Source organism: Pelmatolapia mariae, linkage group LG13 (assembly GCF_036321145.2).
Source record: "Pelmatolapia mariae isolate MD_Pm_ZW linkage group LG13, Pm_UMD_F_2, whole genome shotgun sequence".
NCBI classification, from domain to species: domain Eukaryota; kingdom Metazoa; phylum Chordata; class Actinopteri; order Cichliformes; family Cichlidae; genus Pelmatolapia; species Pelmatolapia mariae.
In genome coordinates, this window is record NC_086238.1 from 3,391,484 (window position 1) to 3,412,113 (window position 20,630).

General features: G+C 37.0%; 1 protein-coding gene across 1 annotated transcript in view; it reads right to left on the bottom strand.

The window, feature by feature from the left end:
* The window catches only part of anapc1 (anaphase promoting complex subunit 1), a 58,387-nt gene extending 39,768 nt beyond the window's left edge, over positions 1-18,619 (bottom strand). The window contains exons 1-22 of the mRNA XM_063491695.1: positions 18,460-18,619; positions 17,421-17,660; positions 16,892-17,056; positions 16,634-16,676; positions 16,451-16,548; positions 14,903-14,985; positions 14,604-14,677; positions 14,374-14,519; positions 14,138-14,295; positions 13,743-13,871; positions 13,390-13,608; positions 12,919-13,014; positions 12,711-12,801; positions 11,839-11,904; positions 11,586-11,723; positions 11,332-11,475; positions 8,716-8,776; positions 6,375-6,430; positions 5,402-5,533; positions 5,014-5,088; positions 3,007-3,129; positions 2,052-2,221 (exon numbers count right to left, since the gene is read on the bottom strand). Of these exons, the coding sequence (XP_063347765.1) occupies positions 2,052-2,221; positions 3,007-3,129; positions 5,014-5,088; positions 5,402-5,533; positions 6,375-6,430; positions 8,716-8,776; positions 11,332-11,475; positions 11,586-11,723; positions 11,839-11,904; positions 12,711-12,801; positions 12,919-13,014; positions 13,390-13,608; positions 13,743-13,871; positions 14,138-14,295; positions 14,374-14,519; positions 14,604-14,677; positions 14,903-14,985; positions 16,451-16,548; positions 16,634-16,676; positions 16,892-17,056; positions 17,421-17,636 (2,483 nt within the window). The 5' untranslated portion in view covers positions 17,637-17,660; positions 18,460-18,619. The remainder of the gene's footprint in view (positions 1-2,051; positions 2,222-3,006; positions 3,130-5,013; positions 5,089-5,401; positions 5,534-6,374; positions 6,431-8,715; positions 8,777-11,331; positions 11,476-11,585; positions 11,724-11,838; positions 11,905-12,710; positions 12,802-12,918; positions 13,015-13,389; positions 13,609-13,742; positions 13,872-14,137; positions 14,296-14,373; positions 14,520-14,603; positions 14,678-14,902; positions 14,986-16,450; positions 16,549-16,633; positions 16,677-16,891; positions 17,057-17,420; positions 17,661-18,459) is intronic.
* Between the last annotated feature and the right edge of the window lie 2,011 nt (positions 18,620-20,630).

Here is a 20,630-nt window from a genome sequence, read left to right on the forward strand (position 1 = left end):
GTAAGTGCAAATAACTGCCTTCTAATTTATAAATGCAAACAGATTGCAAAAATCAATATGAATCAGTCTGTGCCAATGAGTGCAACTCATCTGTGATGTGTCTCTTTGCAGTAGTGTTCTTGACTCAACTGGTTGCCAACTGTATTCAGGTTCTATTCCTATATAAAATCCAGGTTACTGACCACCTGTGTCATTTGACAGTTAAATCACAGTCCTGAAATAACTATGTCACTTTTTGAGGTGGATTTTATGAATTACTGTTTCAAAACTCTAAGATTCTTGCAACAATTTATACTGTGCAATTTTTGTGTATGTAAACGTCACCAGCAACACAACACAGATTGCATATAATTGCCAACTTGACCCCATTCAACAGCAAAAATAGCAGATGGACTCCATCTTATTGCTGTTTTATCACTGCTCTGAAACACCGAAGTCGTTTTGAACATAAAAACCGGTTACAGTTTTGATCTCTACTTGTGCCATAGTCTCCAACCACAGTTTTCCCTAATGTGACTGTAGTATTAAAAAAAAAAAAAAAGGGACCATAATTTACTTAACAAATGGATATATAAGCAAATATCAAATGTCAGTAGAATATAAATATCACACTGTATTCACTAATACTTGACATGACCAATTAAGACAAAAAAACTCATCAAGAAAGTGTTTAGTTAGATTACAAGTAAAGCAAAGCCTCATATAACCAAGCTACTTAAAAAATATTTATAACACTATTGGAAATGTAGGGAGGATTTTTCTGTCTTACATGTTTTTGGGATTGCACCAAAAATAACCTAATCCAGAGAAAAAAAAATGAAAAAGAACAACACAGAAAGACTGAGTTTTTCAAAACTGACAATGATGGGTTCACCACTTTAAAGCAGTTAAACTCGGAATAATATTTATCATCACTATCAAATTGAAAAAGAAGGGAATTCCATCATATATTTTGAACTATGAGTGTTGTATCATCTGGGCTAAAGAAGCACCATCTGGTTTGTTATTACTGCACATTTCAAAAGCCAGAATCCATGATGGTATGAGTGAGGATTAGAGCACATTGCAAAGTTGATTTGTGACTAGTTCATTCTGTTAAAGCACCATTAATGTTGAATATATCTGTATAGAGCAACATATGCTCTTATCCAGTGTCCTTTTCAACCAAGACTAAGGAAGGTAATGACAAACCACAATGATTATGCAATGCAATAGCATGGCTCTATGATAAAAGTTTAGGTTTTAGGTTTTAGAGTTAGCCTTGAAGCTGAAACAGTTGAAATTAATTTTTGCTTTCAAAACTAAAGCAACTGGTCTCTCCAGTTCACAGGCACAGAGGAAACAGACTGGTCATGTCTTGACATTATGTTACCAGGTTGTTTTAGATTTAACTTAAAAATAGGTCATCCTAAAACTCCCTGTAAATTCTGCAAAGAGAATTAAAGCAACTGCTCATTTAAGGCATTGAGATTACTTATTTAAAACGGTTATCGTGCCAGTTAAATGCCTAATGAAACTATCAGAATCATCATTTAACCAGCTTAACCAGTTAATAAAGTACAGAGAATGCAAAAATTAGAACCATATTTGCATAACAACCCACATACTGACAATACAGGCCAATTACTCTAAGAGTACTTCATTCTCCCACTCTCTCTATTCTGTTACTGTCATTGTCACCAATAACCGAGGTCACTTAACAACCTGCTGAAGTATATTTCTCAGTAAAGAGCATGGATGGCACACAACACAAGCTTTCACAGAAAACAATGATGTGTGTTTTTTTTTTTCTTGTGGTTTGAGCTCACCAGTGGAAAATTAAACAAGGTTCTGTTTGTTTTGATAAATGTCGCCCAGCTCAAGGCTAGCATTTCTTTACGCCTCATAAAAATAAACAGTATCTTGTAAAAATGTTGGACAAGTATCTTATAGAAAGATTCTGTCATCTGGACAGCCAAAGCCAACTGAATGTAACTTTATTTCCTTGTACAAGAAAAAAGAAACAAAAACCTCAAACACGCACACACAGAGACAGCTAGAAGAATGGTTACCTAGCCAGCTGTTGCAGCAGGCAGACTAGTGATGAAGCTCTTGCTCGCTGCAGCTCATCCAGCTGCAGTTCCTGATAGAGTAGATGGAGGACATAGAAGAGGGCAGGGATGTGAGGGAACAGAGGAGCTGAACTGTCCAACTTCAGAGATGGACTCGGGGGAGAAGAAGCCTAGGACATTCAGTGGCAAAAAGAAAGAGCAGAAACATTAAATTAAAGGGGGAACAGGTTAAATAGAATGTAACAGGAGATTTTGTAATTGCCTGGAGATATAACAGCAAACTTATACTGACATGATATCGTGCAAAAACAATCAGGAAGACTACAAGTAAATGCATGCCAATGTCTTTTGCTCTTCTTTGCCAGAATTGTCCCCACAGTTAAAGTGAGCTCCAGCAGCCCTTCAATAACACCAAATGAAATTCGGTGTTATGTTCTTTGCACAATTTCTTACTTACTGTGGTTTTCCTTTAACCAAATTAAAAGGTGGTATTGTTGCAGTGTTGAGCTCCCTTTTCTAATAATATTTCATGTTTCAACTATTTTGTCCACAACAATAACAGCAAGGAATATAGGCTAAATAACAGAAAGCACCTCTGTGTATAAAGCAATACAAATCAGCAGTGCTATGAAAACAGAAGCAAGGACACTCAAAAGAAGGTCAGTCAAATCAACATGACTAAAGTTTGCTAGTTCACAAAAGTCTGCAGGCATACTGAATATACCTACAATCAGTGTGCTGGGAATCTCTCATTGTTTTATCAGGAAATTTGAATGAGAAAAAAAATAAGGTGGTGATGGAAGAAGAAGTAGTATGGTTGATTACACCTCTATTTGTGAGCATTAACTCTTATTCCAACAAATCATACCCATAATGGCTAAGCCCAAAAACACCAACAAACAAACAGAATCAAAGAACATGCAGTATATGGATTCACCCATTGTTTGGTACATACAGTGCACAGGCCTTCAGTTTCTGAAGTGACTGTAGTATTGCCGTCACTGGCATCCAGTGAAGTGGCAACGGGCAAGAAATTCATCTGACGGTGGTAATGGGACCCCATCAAGTAGTCCCAGTCCTACAGGGAGAGAAACAAAGATAAACGCCAGTCAAAAAGATAGCTTTTTAAACCAGAGACCAAAACATCAAATATAGTCATTAAAATGTTATGTGAACTGCAAAATGATCTTTGAGACATTTCTGTGCATTTGGTCACTTGACAAGACAGACCGCATTTTGGTCCAACTCATGGCTCTCCATTGTTTATAATTTGATTGGTAAGGGGATGCAGATCGTTAGCAAAATAGAAACAATAATATGAATGATGAACGAGTTTGGAGAAAAAAGGGAGAGGCATGCAATTCAAAGAACACCATCCCTATAGTGAAACACAGTGGTGGGGAGTATTATGGAACTGGAACTGGGAATTTCATCAATTTAGTTTTGAAAGAAAACTTCAAGCAGTCAGCAGCAAACTGGGTCTGGATTGTCAGTTCGTCTGCCAACACAACGATGACCCAAAATATGAAGCACTAGATTTTAAAGACCAAAATGATGTTACAGCACAAAGCCCTGACTTAAATCCTATTGAAAATGTGTGAGGTGAACTGAAGACAAAGGTCCATTCTATCATCGGGGGGCTTATAATTTTCAGTTTGATTTTGTTTTTCGTGAAATAATTGTGTTTCTGTGGGCAAACTAAAATAATTTAGGTATCCAAATTAAAAATTGGGATGTTTGGAAAAAGCTATGCTGAACATACCTTGCTCTGTTTAACAGGACTTGGGAAAACCTTCAGAAATGAAATAATTCTAACAATTTTGTCCTCATCTTTACATCTTTGATGCAGCATGAAGACAAAAGAGGTAAGAAGCTGACACTGTCCTCCAGTCTAATGTGACTCACACATTTCTTCAGGTCAAACACACACACACACGCACACGCACACAGTACAGCCTAAGCCTCCAGCTAACTGACATTTTCCAACCATATTTTGCTCTAATGAGAACACATTGCTTAAGAAGCCAACCAATAATTAGGAATATTTAAAGAAGACTGTGGAGGGGCCATTTCAAGGGTTAAGACTTGGGTTTCAGAGGGGTTTCAGGGTTACAGCAAGGGGAAAGGGAACACATTGTGCCTATGTGAATCTCCTCAATGAGAAAAGCACAAATATGTGTAACTATGTTTAGGATTGTAGGACAGATTACAGTCCCCCCCTACTGCCCTCGTCCTAAGAGTAAACTGGGCTTTCCCATCACGCAGAGTTCTCCATGACTGTACTGGTTTACTTCTGGTTGCTTCTTTTCTTTTTTTCTTTTTTACTAAAATGTATTTTTAAAATCTTTAGGTTAAAGGCTTTATTATGTCCTTAAAAACTTATAAACACAATAGCAAAAGTAAACAGCAAACAAGCTAAAATGAAAACAGCTGAAACAGTTTCAAAACAACAGTTTCTAAAGCTTTCTTGACCTTTAAAATTACTGTTTAATATCAGAAAGAAAAATAATAATAATTTTTACACTATTTTATATCATTTATTTAGCCAGGGAACTCTTACAGAGAAACAAGAAATTCTTTTTCCAGGAAATTCTGGCCAAGGGGCCACCACAAGCAGTATATAGAACAAATATAACTTTAGTAACTGAGAAAATTAAGACATGGAAAGAAGTCAAGGGATGTTTCATGAGACTAGAAATCATTAGTGATATATATTACTTTCTAAAATCTGCAATTTGGGGGATTCAAAAGTATATAAGTATAATATATAAGTATATTCAAGAGTATTGAAGCACTTTCTTTTTGCTGTTTTCTTTTATAACACTTGATTCACTGTCTCACTATGTGATACACCCCTTGCATGCATAATTGATTGTTAAGGGATTATAAGTCTACAAGCTGTAATCAAAGCTTGATAATTGTGCTCTAAAACATCACAACAGCTCACACTTTAGTAACACACCTCATCAGATCCTCCATCGGAGGGACGAGCCTTCTTGGCTGCAATCACTGGAGAGAGAGGCATTTCAAAATGCAGCTGTGAAAGTAGGAAGGAGGACAGGGAGCAAGGTCAAGACATGCAAATTACAGTTTAAAGCCACAATAGGATTTTTCTAGTCAAGAATTTTTTTAAAAAAATAGTTCAAAGCAGACCAGGCCTTTGGCTGCCAAGAATCATTTTGTATTAACGTACAAAATGATTTTACTGAAAGTTTCATTTTTAAATCTACTCAGTATGACTGCAAATGTCATTAATTATGAAACAAATTGGTACGGAAAGCCATTTCTACAATACATTAACTGGAAATTACAATTACAGTTTAAAAAACAAAATACAAATGCTGACTCACATTTCGTGTCCAGGTCAGGCGCTCTGTGTTGTAGCCCATCAGTGTCATGAAGCAGGTGACAAACAGGCTCCACTCTGTGTGGGCACTGGGACCTCCAGGTGCATTGTAGATGTTATACCATTTCACCAAAACCTGTTGCATTTAAAGAATTTAGCAAAACTAAATGGAGTTTCTCTAGATCATTGCAATGAAAATAAAGAGTATATCTGCATGTTTGTGTGAAAATAAAGGCCTGAAAAACATAATTTTGTCATTCAGCCTCCTACTCTACCTATTGAGATCCTATACAATTTCTGCCAAAGCCTAATGAGGCTGGGTTATTGTATACATTTCCTTCTTTGTTTTTCCTTCTTGATTAGTTGGAGACAGTTGGTCAACTCTGATGTCATACTCTATACACTAACCACGACTGAGTAACATTTAAATAAACATGATGGAGATCTTACGCTCTAAAGGTTTCAGTGCTTATAAATAGCACAGCCTGAGGTTACCTTTCCTGAGTATAAAATTTCCTACACATCATACACAAGTCCCAGATTCAGACATCCTTCTGGATGTCTGGATTTGGATTAAATTGCAAATACATTTACTTAAGACCATCAACACAAGGTTTCTCAATTTATTTGCCCTTCATTTCAGTTTGAAATGCATTTGCGAACATACGATGGCCAAATTCAATTGTGTGAAACCTTTCCCAAAAAATTCAATCATGGGTAAAGATCCAGATCCAGACTGACCAATCACAGGTAGAATTTTCATGCAAACCCATCAATAGTTTTTTTGAGTAATCATCTGAACGAACACGCACGCACACACACACACCTCCTTGGTAGAGGTAATAATGCACTGAATTAAAATTATTGGCAGACTGGTTAAGTTGTTATTCTGAATCTTTGCTTGTCTGCGCATAGTGTCAAGTTTTTAACTATTACATAATTTGTAACTGAAATTCCACATGTTCACTTCCACCAACCTTCATAGCAGCTTCCTTAGGCAGGACAAAACGAATTGTCTCAAGGCACTTTCTCACTGAAATACACAAAGGGAAACAAGGGAAATAGCAAAAGTGTCACAGTTCATGGTAGCTAGGTGTCAAATTCACAATCATATGAGGCAATTCAGAAAACACACATTTACTAACATTTTTTCTACAGAATGGATGGAATTAGATAACCATTGTACAGTTTTATTAGTTATATTACGTTTAAGAAATAATAATCATTGAGAATGTGAGAAAACAATACATTAGTTTTACTAAGATGCAATAATTTCAAAACAGGAAAAGATAAAATACATAAAAGGTTGCTGGTTGGATTCTCTCAGCTTTAGAAATTGGTGGAAATGCTATTTTAAAAGTCTTAAATTCAGTAAAACCACTGCCTGAATTCTAGGCTTAAAACTAGAGCTAAAACTTTCTAATACTTGTGCTACCAACCACAGACAAATGGAAGTTTAGAAACAAACACAAAAAAAAAAGCGCAATACAATTATCTTTAACAGATTTTTTAATGAATCTCATCCTGACCTGACAATTTCCACCTATTATCCTCTACACCCCGAAAAGAAAAATGGAAATTACAAACTAACTACCACAACAACAGTAATTAGCACTACCATGTCTCCTAACAACTCTGGCCAATCAGATTCTTAATCAACATCACTGGGAATCTTAATTGGACACCCAGAGTTGGAAAGGTCAAGAAAGAGGTAGCTAAATGCCATTTCATTAGAGGAAGAAAGCCTTGTCTACAGGATCGATTACAAAATAATGGAGAGCAACATATGAACAAGACACAAAGGCAGGTACACAAGGCAGCAAGAGTGATACACACTGCTTAGTGACAATGAAGGCTTTAAAAATAAAACCTAACAAAAGCTAGAAGAGAAGGTTCATGGTCACAGTAGACCCACTAGTGGTAGACAACAGATGAAATCATCCAGCTGACCTCAAAGTTAATTGGTTAGAAAAAAAATATCTGTAATTTAGTTTAATTATTACAAAGTACATGGTCATCAGCTACTATGTGCTATTGGGAAATGAAATCATCGGGGAAATGAATAGGTCTGTCTGCTGTTATACCATAGAGTTTGTTTTACCAGCTGAGTGGACTTTCCAGAAAAACAAACAGTAATTTTCCATTTCATGTGGAAAATCTTACATAAGAAAACGAAGCAGACAGAGCAGACAGTCAGAATCTTTGGAAAAGTTTGGAAAGTTTAAAGTTAAAAAAGGCGTTCAGTTTTTTTAAGTTAATACCTTTGGGTGATTATCTAAAAATGTTGATTAGATACTCAAAGGTTGTTGTGGTACAACATAGCAAGAAAATATTTTATGCAAATCTGTTTGTTGGATCTTAAAATTGTGAAATGTTATTAAACCCCCCCCCCCCCCCCCCCGCCCCGCAGGTACTTTTAAACAACTGAAAGGATAATGACATTTCAGTAAAGCCAAAAGGTGAAAATCTTAACCAAAAAAAGAAAAAGATGTGGCAACAGTGGTTTCATCAGCAGTGGCAAAGATGCTGCCTCACATTTGTTTAGATAAAAGCTGCTAAAAGCTTTTAGTACTACCTGATTTAAAAGAAAAAGATCCCCCCATTTTTATTCCCACTGTGAACTGATGTTAATGGTTTAGCAAAAGAACAGGCTTTTTAAAAACAGTGAAAACACTAAATAGATTTGTTGACTAGTTTTTACATCAAGCCTGTGTAAGAGATTACACAGTAAGAGCAGATGTGGATATCTGTGCATCTGCAGATCTAAAAACAACTGTGTCATCTTTCCAATTCACCTCAGCATAGCAGGCCATCTGTTTCCAGATATTTTATTACCAGAGGTTCAGACACACATTACATTTCGCTTTCAGTTCATACATGTACGACCTTTCCTTTCCATTTCCTGAAGTAGTTATGATGCACAACATAATTCTGTTAAGCCATATATAAAGATTTGAGCTACATCTATTATTTACATTACATTTTTTAACTATCCTCTTTAATAGATTTAAAAAAAAAAACTAAACTATTCTGGTGTTGTGAAAGTGTTTATTAGTGTAATGTTTTGTGCTTGCTGCCCATGTGTGTCTGCCTCATAATGGCATCCTCAAGACATCAAGATTATATGTCACTGTGGACACGATGCAGAGAGGCTCTCAAACCTAATTAAAGGACCTCACCGCACTGACTAAGCGATCTGTGTGTGGTCTCACTTAAAATGTACACGCCAACACTGTCGGCTGCAATGTCAACTCTTAAATGTGTGAGAGTGTTTCTTTGATTTATTTATTTTTTTAAATGTATGTATGTGTGACTCACCCAGGTCTGAAGTAGCAATCTCTGGGATAGAAATCCTCAGCATTGTGCCGATGCTTAGTTCCTGGAGAAATTGTGGAGACAGATTGTGCATACATTTAAATTATACTCTTTAAGTTCAATTTCACATCAATTTCATATCAGTGCAAAACAACTGTTTGTAAGCACAAAACTGATAAAAGACCTCAACAGAGAAAGCCTGATTGTAAATCTCAGAATAGAACAGAAAAAAGAAACTGGTGTGTGCGATAACTCATTGTCTTCGGGTATACTAGACAGACTCGCCAGAAACACTAAACAACAGCAAATAACATTTAATTACATGCAGTCAGAAACTTCCTGGCTGCAACTTAAGCTGATTAAACTTTCAAGCACTACTCCAATCACTGATGTCGCATCAGGCAATCTTACAGCATTTTGTCAAAAGTGCAACACACATGAAATTTTCAACCCATAACTTGAAACAAAATGCTTCGAAATATTTCAAATAAAGATTCCTGTATTGATTTGTCATAAAATAAGTAGTCTGATCTTCATCTATAATTAATCTCTGCCTGTACATCCTGTAAAGATCACACCATAAATAAAACTTGCTAACACCTCTGTTCATTATAAGAAAAAGATTGAAAAAGAAAAGTTTTGAAGGACAGAATAGAAAGTAACCATTAAAAACATAATTACAAAACATCCCATGTTTGCAAAAGACAAAATGGAGGTTTAACAAAACTTCTTGAAAAATGCTTTGTTGTTAGGCAAGCTAAAACTGGACCTTCGGTGAAAATTAACAATGTTTAGTTTAGAAGTGAAAAAAAAAAATAGCACTGCACAACAACACCTAAACGTCTACGCAACTCTGAAGAATGGTTTAGTTGTGTTAGGGATGCCTTGAGTCTTTGTTAAAAGAACGATGAATTCTAAATTGTATTCTTTATGTCGGGTCAAGGCATTTCTGGTGTCCAATTCTGGTGTGACTGTGAATGTGAATGAGGACTGTCTCTCTCTATTAGCCTTGTGATGGACTGGCGACCTTTCTAGGGTGCACCTCAGGTGGATTTCAGGGCCTTTGTGACCTGAAACTTGGGAGAGTTGGTGGTGTTGGTGATGCAGCAAGACAATGACCTAAAGCACACCAGTAAGTCAACAACAGAATAACAGAATTTTTTAAAACGTGTGTTGAAATGGTCAAATCAAAAGAGTCCCATCTTCAACCAAATTCAGCTGCCAAGTAATGACTTCCTCTCTCTGCTGGGTTTAATCAAGACATCCCAGAAATACTGATGAACTGAAACAGTTACATGAACGCTCTAACAATTCTTCCTGTTGATGTGCAAGTCTCAGAAGCAGCTTCTTGATGCTAAAGAAAACTCAACAAGATATATAAATTATAGGGTTCACTTAATATTTCATAATTGCTTGTGCTCTTGTTTTATTGTTCTTTATTTTTTCATTTTTCCATTATGTGTTTTATCCAATTGTAAAGTGTCCTTGGGTGTCTTGAAAGGCGCTTTAATAAATAAAATTTATTTTTATTATTATTGCTATACTTTACGAGTAATCAGTTCACAAGTTGCGGTAATTCCGAGCATTTCTTCTCCTGCAATTATGTATACAGCAGCATTTTTCTGTTGCAGCAAGTTATATCCAATTATTCTACCAGCTGCATCACAGCTAATATCATGAGCTGGAAAAAAACATAACCAAATCAGTCACTGAGAGCATGCAACTTTCACCAGGATCATAACTGTATATTTCCAATTATTTTGAATAGCTGTGCTCTAGATGGAAAAACAGACCAAAACCTCTTGTCACATTTTCTCCAGCAGGTTTTGTCCTGTTCTTGTCATCTTTTCATGAAAGAAACCCTGATGTGAAACTCAACAGGAGCTAGAGGTTTGAAAAGTCCAGTGCGCCGCATTAGGAACAATTAGTCTCTGGATTGACATATTGAGGTCTCAAACAGAAATTCAATGAGCAAAGCCAAAAGAGCAGCAGCCTGCAGACAGAAAGCTTTCTGATGATGTATAAGAGAAAGAAACAGTGATGTTTGGCTGGTGTGTAACTTAGAGAATAATGTAAAGTCCTGGAGCTGAAGAGAGTGTCTAGACCAAGTCTGACAGGATTAACCCAAGAGGCAGAAACACAAACAGCGTTGCTTTTGTAACCGTCATTCACAAATATGAATGGGCCTGAATCACTTGTGCAGACACACATAGACATTAGAAACAAGAAACAACACCTGAAGGGAGAGTCTCACTATGTTGTCGTGGTGCAGTAGCAGTCAGTCCAAATTTCACTTTGATGCGTTTTTACCCTCCACTGCACTGACAGCTGACAACCATCTTTTGGCAGTTTGTATCAGAAAAGTCCCCTTCTAATAATCAACTCTGTATATGTCATTAAACTCTGATGAGTAAAAAAATTTGGACACCAAATATTAATTTGAACTTGTGTTTTGTTTTGGCTTTGATTTGATTATATCATCTGTTTCTTGTACTGGCTGTGAGTGTGTGGATGACCGATCATCTGAGTTAATCCCCCTTGATTACAAAACATATGTTTTACCTATTATTGAGAAAAAAAAGGGATCAATGCCATCTATGTTTAACACAGAAAACCTACCAAAGTCACCCGGTTGCAGACAGGATCACGTAAGGCATTGATGTAGGGTGTGGCTGGCTGAAATGTGTAATCCTCCAAAAAGGAAGCATCATGGTGTTTAATGTTTGGACCCCTTAGCCCTGTCACTGGTGAAGGCATGGCATCCTGAAGAGATGTGTTAAAATAGAGAGGTGAACCAAAGGAGTCAAATGTACCAGATATACAGTACATACTTAAAAAGCAAAGAAAAGTGTATTTACAACGCATGTTAATACCTCATCAAGTCTTTGGAGATGCCTACTGCCAGCGTTAGCAGGTGTGCTAACAGTTTCCACCGGAGTGCTGCGGTGAGGGAGGTGATTGGTCAGGCTGAAGGAGGGTGACAACAGTCCAGGGACAAACACCTTGCTGACCTACGTGACAACCAAGAAAGCAATCGCATGATTCATTACACCGTTTAAAAAATAAATAAATAAAAATCTCAGAACTCAATTGACATCCACAGTAAGCAAAGGAAGCTGTGCTTACCCTGGTGATTCCTGTATAGAGAACCAAACTACCACAGGCCTCCAGAACTAGCATGGCATCTATACTCTGAGCAGCAAAATTTCATTGTTAGAAACACATTGAATGTTACTCCAAAAAACAAACAAACAAAAACCTCCTGCTGTAATTTCCCCAACTGTCAACAACTTAATACAAAGAAAATTATCAAATATTCACACAAGATGCTAGAACCTATAAATGTGCATACTTAAAAAAATAACTTAAAGTTGAAATGATAATGAATAAATATAAATCACTGGTTTCTGCTCCAAAATTCAAGCATCCAACTCCATAGTTTTCCTGGGAGACCTCAGGTCACATGGTAGTTTTACCATCCAGACGATGGAGAAAACTAAAAGTTTCAGGAAAGAATGACCTACCTGATCTAAACTAGAAAAAACATTTTGCTATTGGACTTTTTTGATAGGCATGGACCGGACATAACAACCACGATGATCAATAATTACAGTTTTTAATTTTATTTTTAAAGTTTTAATTACAGTTTTTCACAAAATCCTCTGCGGAAGAGATTTATCTCATATATATACACACACATTAGCTCCTGTAGGTAGCAAGGAAATCCTTAATTATATCTTGCAAAACTTGTAATCATCCGGATAAGATTTAAAAAAAAAAAAAAAATACAGGAAGGCCTCCTACACAATGTTTACAACTTTACACCACCCATGCAAGAATTTGTTAAGGTGGAAGAGCTTGCTAAGGGCTATTTTCAGCACAGTACAGCACCATAAACTTGATACAGACGCTTGACTCTAATGAATTCTGTGTTTTCCCCCGTTTTAACTTTTGCGCTTTCCCTTTCAACTCTCCAATGATAGAATTTTATAATGTACCTGCAGAGGCTCTGCATCTTTAGCAGGGATGGTTGTGACAGAGGGGAAGATGAGCTGTGACGTATCATTGCTCTCAATAAACTTCACACATCTGCAGAAAATAAAATGATCATGAAAAAAAAGTTAACTTGTGAACTCACATTTCACAACAAATTAGGGTGGAGAAAGATGTTTGGACACATGCAGAGATGTGTGTATGTTTGTTTACCTGAGCTGTTGGTGAGATTCCACCAGGAAACACAGATAGTGATTCTCACAGAGATCAGAGATCAGGAATACTTTAGATGCCTGGCTGCTCATTTCCCTGTAAATGGTAAAAAGAGATGCTAACTGATGTCAAACAGCAGAATTTGCTAAATCGGAACAGCCTAAAGCAACAGAAAGAACTGTATTACATAGAATACAAATGATGTCTTTAAAAAAAAAAAAAGTTGTGTATTATGCAAACACGAAGAACAAGTTGCTCACAAACTTTGATCTAAAGGCTAATGAACAACTTTGCAAGACCATTCAAGTTTTCATTGCATATTGCTTTTTCCTTTACTGATTAAAATAGTCTCACATTTACAATACGAAAAAAGAGCTACAAGCTTAAAAGCAATTTTTACATTTTTAAGAGCGATTTTTGAGCTAAAAATGGTCAACAGTTTTGAAGTTAGAGTTCAATGCTGCCAATTACCTGTTGGAGCCAGCAGTGACCGCCTCACTCCACAGCTGCTCCATGCAGAGGTCAGGTATGATAGGTTCCATCTCTGGGACCAACACTGTCTCATTGACAGTACTGTTGGGAGATGCTAACAAGCCATGGTGCCCCCTGGGGGATGAGCTATGCAAAGACGTGTTGAAACGAGCCACACCTGAAAAGGATGGAGCTGCCATGCCTGGAGAGTGGGCACGGCTGAGACAGGAGGACAGCAGATAAGCATTTTTCAGTTTTTACCTATTATGTTTTTATTTTACCTGTTGTCACAAAGTGAATGAGTAGGTGCTTTCAGAAAAGAGTATGGCCCTCTTTGGCTAGGTTAACCTCACCTGAGGGCGGCCATGTTGGATATACTCGGAGAATGAACTCGAGAATGAATTCCTGGTGAGGATGTGACAATCCTGCTCTGGTGGCTGTGCAAAGCACTGTAGTGGAGGGGAGAGCTGGAACCAACAGCACTGCAGAAAGAAAAACAGTAACCAGGTCAGATGTTGACGTTTTGGTCTCTAAGTTTTTAACTTGTAATTATTTTTTAAGGTAATATAATCCATTAAGTATCACTTTATTGTTCTGTCTGTATGACACAGCAGCAACCCCAATAACTGAGGAGCTGTCTTTAGACAGTGGGACTTTTGCTTTAGAAATTACTCAGAAATGTAACAAGACGCTAACTAATTCCTGCCCGTCTGCTAATCACTTGATTAGGCTGCTCCACTTTCAGTACCTTGTTCCAGTCCCAAGACCATGCCCACTTGGACCAGTGCCACCAGGGGAGTCAAGACGGGAGACATTCCGCAAATGAGAAGTGAGAAACCCTGAAGCCATCAGACCCAACGGTGTCCCAACCGGTTCTGCCGAACACCGCAGGACTGTAGAGCGTTCCTGTTAGGGTTAAAAGGCTCTAGTTTAGGAAGAACTTAGTTGGTTTTAGTGTGTTTGTGTGTATTCATGATCACTCACATCATGTGTGACTTTGCGCAGAGTCCAGACAGAGTGTATTCCTTGAACTGTGTCATATGATACAACTATAGATGGCTGACAGCAGGTGAACACTATCTTCATGGCGGAGTCAGACACATACTGCACACGGGAGCCTTCAAACAGGCCTGGAAAAAAGAATATGCACAAATTCAGGAAAAACATGAAATAAGTTCACAAGATCTCATTCTGAGAAGATCAGTGTCTCATACCTGCAGGTTTACACACAACTGGTGCGATCTCATCTAGAGGATGCAGCATGCTGAACACTGTGGGCAGAGGTTCCCTGTATGGGGGGGGAGAAAAAAAAAAAAAGAGCTCAATCCCTCGGTTATATACTTCCTGCACTGTTTTATGTTTGTTTATGTAGGTCAGTGTAGCTTTGTGAGGCTGTTATCATTGTAGAAATGTCTGTCACAACATTATTTCACATGGATGCATTGATTAATCGAAACATGTGTCATGTACTTGTGAAGGCATGTGATTGCAAGTGCAGAGTGTGAGCATATACCCAGGGGGGCTGAATTGTGCATCATTTGCTGTGTTTTTACGTTCCATAAGAAGTCCAAACTTTGTTGCCCACACATTTGACACCTTGAAAAGAAAAGACAGTGCAGACTCATGAAACATTTTTAACAGATGTCTGGTATCAACAATTTTTAATAACACTGATGGTAGCCGATGGTACTCCCCAGCCTCTTAGTAGAAGTATGAATTTCCAAATTTTACATCGCCTTGTTCTCATGAGGTCAAGGTTTCTGAGATTCAAACTAGTACAAGATTTTTAGTAGATACACCTATGGTATAATTTTCAAAATCCTATGTGACTTCATTCTTAAGTTATTGCATTCACAAACTTGGGTGTCCATGTTGCCCCCTTAAATGTTAAACTGTTCAATATTTTGATCTGCATTTAAAACAATACAAAAAACTGCACTCTGTTTACACATATCCATCACGACCAGTAAATAATAAAATTCATAGTTAGGTTAAATTTTGTCTAACAATCATGAATAAAGTCTCTGTCAGATATTTATTTTAAGGCTAGATGCGCCACTTGTTTTCTTTGCTTTCCTAGAGTAGTTTAATACAGCCTTATATAAATTAATATTGAAAAACTGACAATATTCACAAAACTTTGCATTTTACATCCCAACCAAGTGGCTTCTAATTCAGCTATTAAAATTCTTATTTAAAAAAAAAAACAGTTACTTGTACTATTTTTAAATTATCTTGAATAACTTTCTATTGAAACTAATACTAATGATATTCTCTGCCACTTAAAAACAGCACTGAAAGGTTAAGAAAAGTGCAACACCCTGAGAGCTTCAGTGTCAGGGACACCACAGCAGTGGGGATTCTTCCTGTCACAAAGGCTCTCACAAGGTGTTTCTTGCCTTTCTCACAACACCAACCCACGGTTTGCTTGCCTCTTTATTAAATTCAGTTATTTAGTAAGAGTGTATGTCCAACCTTTCCCGTAAGAAAATATCAAATGCTTTATCACGAACTCCACATGCCTCAAGTTTAAAAAAACAAAAAAACAAAACTCAAACGTTGAAAACACATCCCTAAATCAAATTATATTTTGTTGGTGTGCAACAGACTACTGAGTGAAAGACACTCCTAAATACACATAGCTATGCACACACACACAACTCACACACACTTACTTCCCACTATCAGTGATGCAAATTTTCTATCATTACTGGTTAACCAGAAAATGGTCAACCAATAATGGCTCTGAGAAATATCCCTAATCCAAACGTGGTGGGTTGTGTGGTTTTAGTTCAGCTGCGAGGTGGGGTAACGTTTCAGAGACTTATGCATCCACTAATCAAATTATCCTTTTATTCAGCAGTGTTCTGGAACATGGGAGACACACAAAGAAGCCTGCAGTTACTGCTGTATGTCAGCTTGCATCTGTGTTGAGGTGGAAGTTTAGGTAGTGGAGGTCCAACTGAGTCACACAGATTTAAAAGAATTTTGTGGCTCATGTGTAGACCCATCTCTTTCTCTGGATATAAACATTCCCCATTAATATTGCTCTATACCTCACCTGGAAGGGCAGTGGTGAGATGAAGTCTTTTCCAGTCATGGTGTGAACATTAACACAGCTACTCTGGACAATACACACTGTGAGCTCCACTTCTTCCTCTGCAAAACATTAAAAACATTCTGTGTTTTGTTCATCAGGACTGCAATATGAATAAGCAAAAAACTGCACAAAAAGACACAGTACCATCATTCTTCTTGTGAGGAGCAGCAAAGTTGCACCACAAGGCCTGGAGATAATTTAAAAAAAAAAAAAAACTGTTTCAAGTCTTAGAGCACAGAATCCTGACAATCATCGTGGACGATATACAATCTATATAGTAAAGCAAAAGCCATACTGATTCCTGACAGAAAACAAAATGGTCCCTAATTTGCACTTAGAAATGAGAATGGACAAGCACAATTATGAGAGACCATGCAGTACACAAAACAATCAGAAACAGACCTGCTGCACTGGGCTGTCAACAGTGAAGGCCTTATATACACTGGAAGCTTGAGCCCTACTACCCTGGCTCCAGACAACCACGTTTCCTGCTGCATAGAGTTCTTCTTCAAATTCCACATCTTCCTCTTTGACTCCCTTGCAGCCCTTCCTAAGCTGCCAAAATTCCTGTCATTCAAAACACATCAACACAAAAACAAAATCAAAACCACATTTGAGCTTAACAACACATTAAGTACTGCCTTCATGAAAGCAGTGCAGCAGTGTTGTAACAATTGCACTGACTATATTAGTGTAAAAAAATGAATTAAAGATTGAAAGTAATTAAAGATATGTTAATGAAAAAACTAATTTAAATCCTTTAGGTGTATTCTATTTACCATTTTCCTTCTTATATTTTTACTGTTTAATACACACCAGTTCCTCTGAAGAGCAGGTCAGGAGAACAATTCAGGCTATCCATTAAATAAGACTGTTAGATGGCCCACTCCTATTATGAAAAATTATAGATCATAATACTAGACACTCTCACCCTCTCTCTCTCCTGCAGACTGACTTCCTGCAGGGACCCCACCAGGCCAGCAGCACCATCTGATGCCCACAGCTCGGAGGCAGGCTGGAGCTCTCTGAGCTGCAGGTTGAAGGCGTTTGGATGGTTCCTGCAGTGCTCGCGGCCAAACGGGACAAATGACTGCAATTCCCCTGCGGCAATCATCGTGGCTGTCTCTTCATACACGACTTCCGACATGAGTTTCAGATATCAGCATTATTTCTGGGAAGAACAGAGTTTGAGGTATAAATAACAGTATTTAAAAGCAAGCAAGACTTTTTTTCAGACACAATACAACTGAAGAGCATCACCAATTTGCGCCATACCAGTCCGTTTAGCTGTAGTATTCATATCCATTATTTAATACGATAAAAAATAAAGTATAGATCCTCGAGACAAGTTTATTGTAGTACTTAAGAACAAAGAGTTTCACATAAACTGTTCTCTTCTGTCATTTTCTCTTTATAACATTAATGATGACATTACTTGTATCAGTAGCTTATCTGTAAAGTACTGTGAATACCAGTGAGTATAAGATGAGGTGTAAATAAACTTCCTCTGCGTAAATAACTTTATTTAATTTACTTGACTGAAGGACAGATTGCATTACTGGTGGCTAAATAATGTTCTCTATTAACACATCGACAACTTAGCTGGCTGAAGCAGGCTCACTGGACCTTTACTATTACTAAAACTATCCCGTTAGAGGGGTCAACATAGTAGGGGATAGAAATCTCATTAACAATTTCCACAGGACTTCCACGGTAGCAAGTTTCTGTTGACTTTGATAGACGCGACATGCTAGAAGTTAGCTGGAAGTTCTTACCTCAAAAACTCCCCCAAACAAAGTTCGGTACTCTACAGACACTAAGACGCTGTAAATTACATAAATATACAACTTGACAGTCAGCTATGAGTCTGCATGCTGACACTAAACACCATTGAAACGGCCCGACTAGCATGCTAGCTACCGTTAGCTGCAGCTAGCTTTCAGCTTACAGGGAGACATTTAGCCGCTAACCTGATAATAAGGAATAGTCTGGCCCTTGTCGCGGAGTCCTTATCTTTCCTTTCAATGCGTCTCGCTTGAGCACAACGTTGTCACCCTACAAACATAAAAACAAGTGGCAAATTCCGTATTCGCCTATAGCAGGTTTTCAAATGAGCGCGGACATCTTTGCTGTCCCGACATCCCATTCCTCCACGAGTCAGCCAATCAGCAGCGAGGAGGCGATATGTTGACAGCTGATAGGCTGCCTCCGTCAGAGCTATGGACATTACTATGAAAGACTGTGACGATCAGGATGTCTTATGTAAGTAATTCAGCCACAAATTAAAAATATAATATAATTAATATAAAATATAATTTAAAAAATAAAATAATAGTATTTGTAGAAAATCTAGGTATATACAGATATATGAAGATGAAAAATAAATAAATAAAACGAAACTCAGTTGTTTATGTCTTTCTTTAGGGACATTTACTATTAGAGACTATTGGTAAATTTGCACTTGAGGCTTCCAGTAAGGTGAAAGCTTTCGGAAAGGAAAGCAAGAGGCTCAGAGATGTCGAGGATATAAATAATACTGCATAATACTACAAATATTATGTCTTGTAGCAATAAAATGTTTTTGAATATCTATTAAAGTTATTTAAAGCTGCAATTTAATTATGCATTATCCCCATATTTCTGCTGTTCAATCCTTCTATATGTGAGGGCCAGTCTATCAGAACAAATTGGATTTAAAAGAAGAATGGCTTTAAAGAAAGATAATCTAAAATATTTTTAGACAGGGAATACATTTCACCAAGGTCTAATATATGATAGAACTGTGAATAATGCAAAGTCACTCTGTTTAAATATACTTTGACCATAATAGTTCCACTGTAAGTGTCCTAGAGTGACTACAGTGGTTTGACAACAACCATGATTTTTGAGGATGAAATCCTTTGCACTTAAAATAATGAAATATTTATATTTAATTTCTTGTATGTTTATGATACATTTAAAAATAACCAGCAACAGTAACTATCTGGCTGACAGCTATTTCGGTTTATTGAACAGATCAGATGTATTTTTCAGTACTTAATTAATAATAATAATAAATAAATTAATTAACTTTTTATTTGTATGCTAAATAAAATACATGAAACAAAACTGAAAAAAACATTGAAAATTATTTAAATTAGTTGATAACCAAAATGAGGTTTGGATGCAAAAACCGTCCACATCTCAAATAGTGATGTTTGACTTCCAGACTTGATGACGATGTTAAACTTGGAGGATATTATAAACAGAGCAGAGAAAATAACTGTCACCTCAATTAGGAGTAAATATGCTGATATTTAATGGGGGAAGTAGTGGGTGATTAACAGCATGTCTTCAAAGTCACACAGATATTTAGACTCAATATTCAAAGAAAACTGTAATTTTTATGTTACATTTAAAAGAATATCACATCTGTTTAAATGTTTAACTTCTTTTATTAATTTTCTAATCACATTTTGAACAACAAGTTTTGCTATGTTTGAAAAGCTATAGTTTACATCATTACTGTAGTTATTTGTAAGAAAAAAAACCATTTAGGCCTACTCCAATTAAGAGCAGTTATGTCATGAATTTCATCCTTCTGCCTCAAAGAAATCAAAGTCTGCACAACGCAGTCATGAGAAAATACACTGATGTAGGAAGCTGGGAGTGGCTCGGTGCTCATGGATGTGATGGATGTCGCACTGCAACAAGGTATGATCTGAATGAGTTAACTCTTCCAAATGATATCACTGCAGCTCACTGGGGAGTATGTGTCTGTCAGGGAAGGGAAGGCAGATAAATAAAGTGAGAGAATGTTATTCCATCTCTGACTAACAGTTGTTGTCTTTTCCCGGTCTATTGTGTATTTCACATAATTGCCTGAAAATAACACCAATTTTTGGCTCTAAATTGAATTCTCATCATCATCTCCTGCATGCTTTCACTAACACTAAATGACTTCTGCCCCAAACTATTGCCTCATTCTGAGTATAATTGACTGATCTGTATCAGTGAATACTCTCCAGATGCTGATCGCAAAAACCTTGAGCTTCACATTCTAGGTTTACTTTGTAAAGCATGAAAAGACCCACATTTGCATGAGAAAACATTAATTATACTGAAATAAAAACAAATACTGCCAAAAATCTTTTGCACTTCT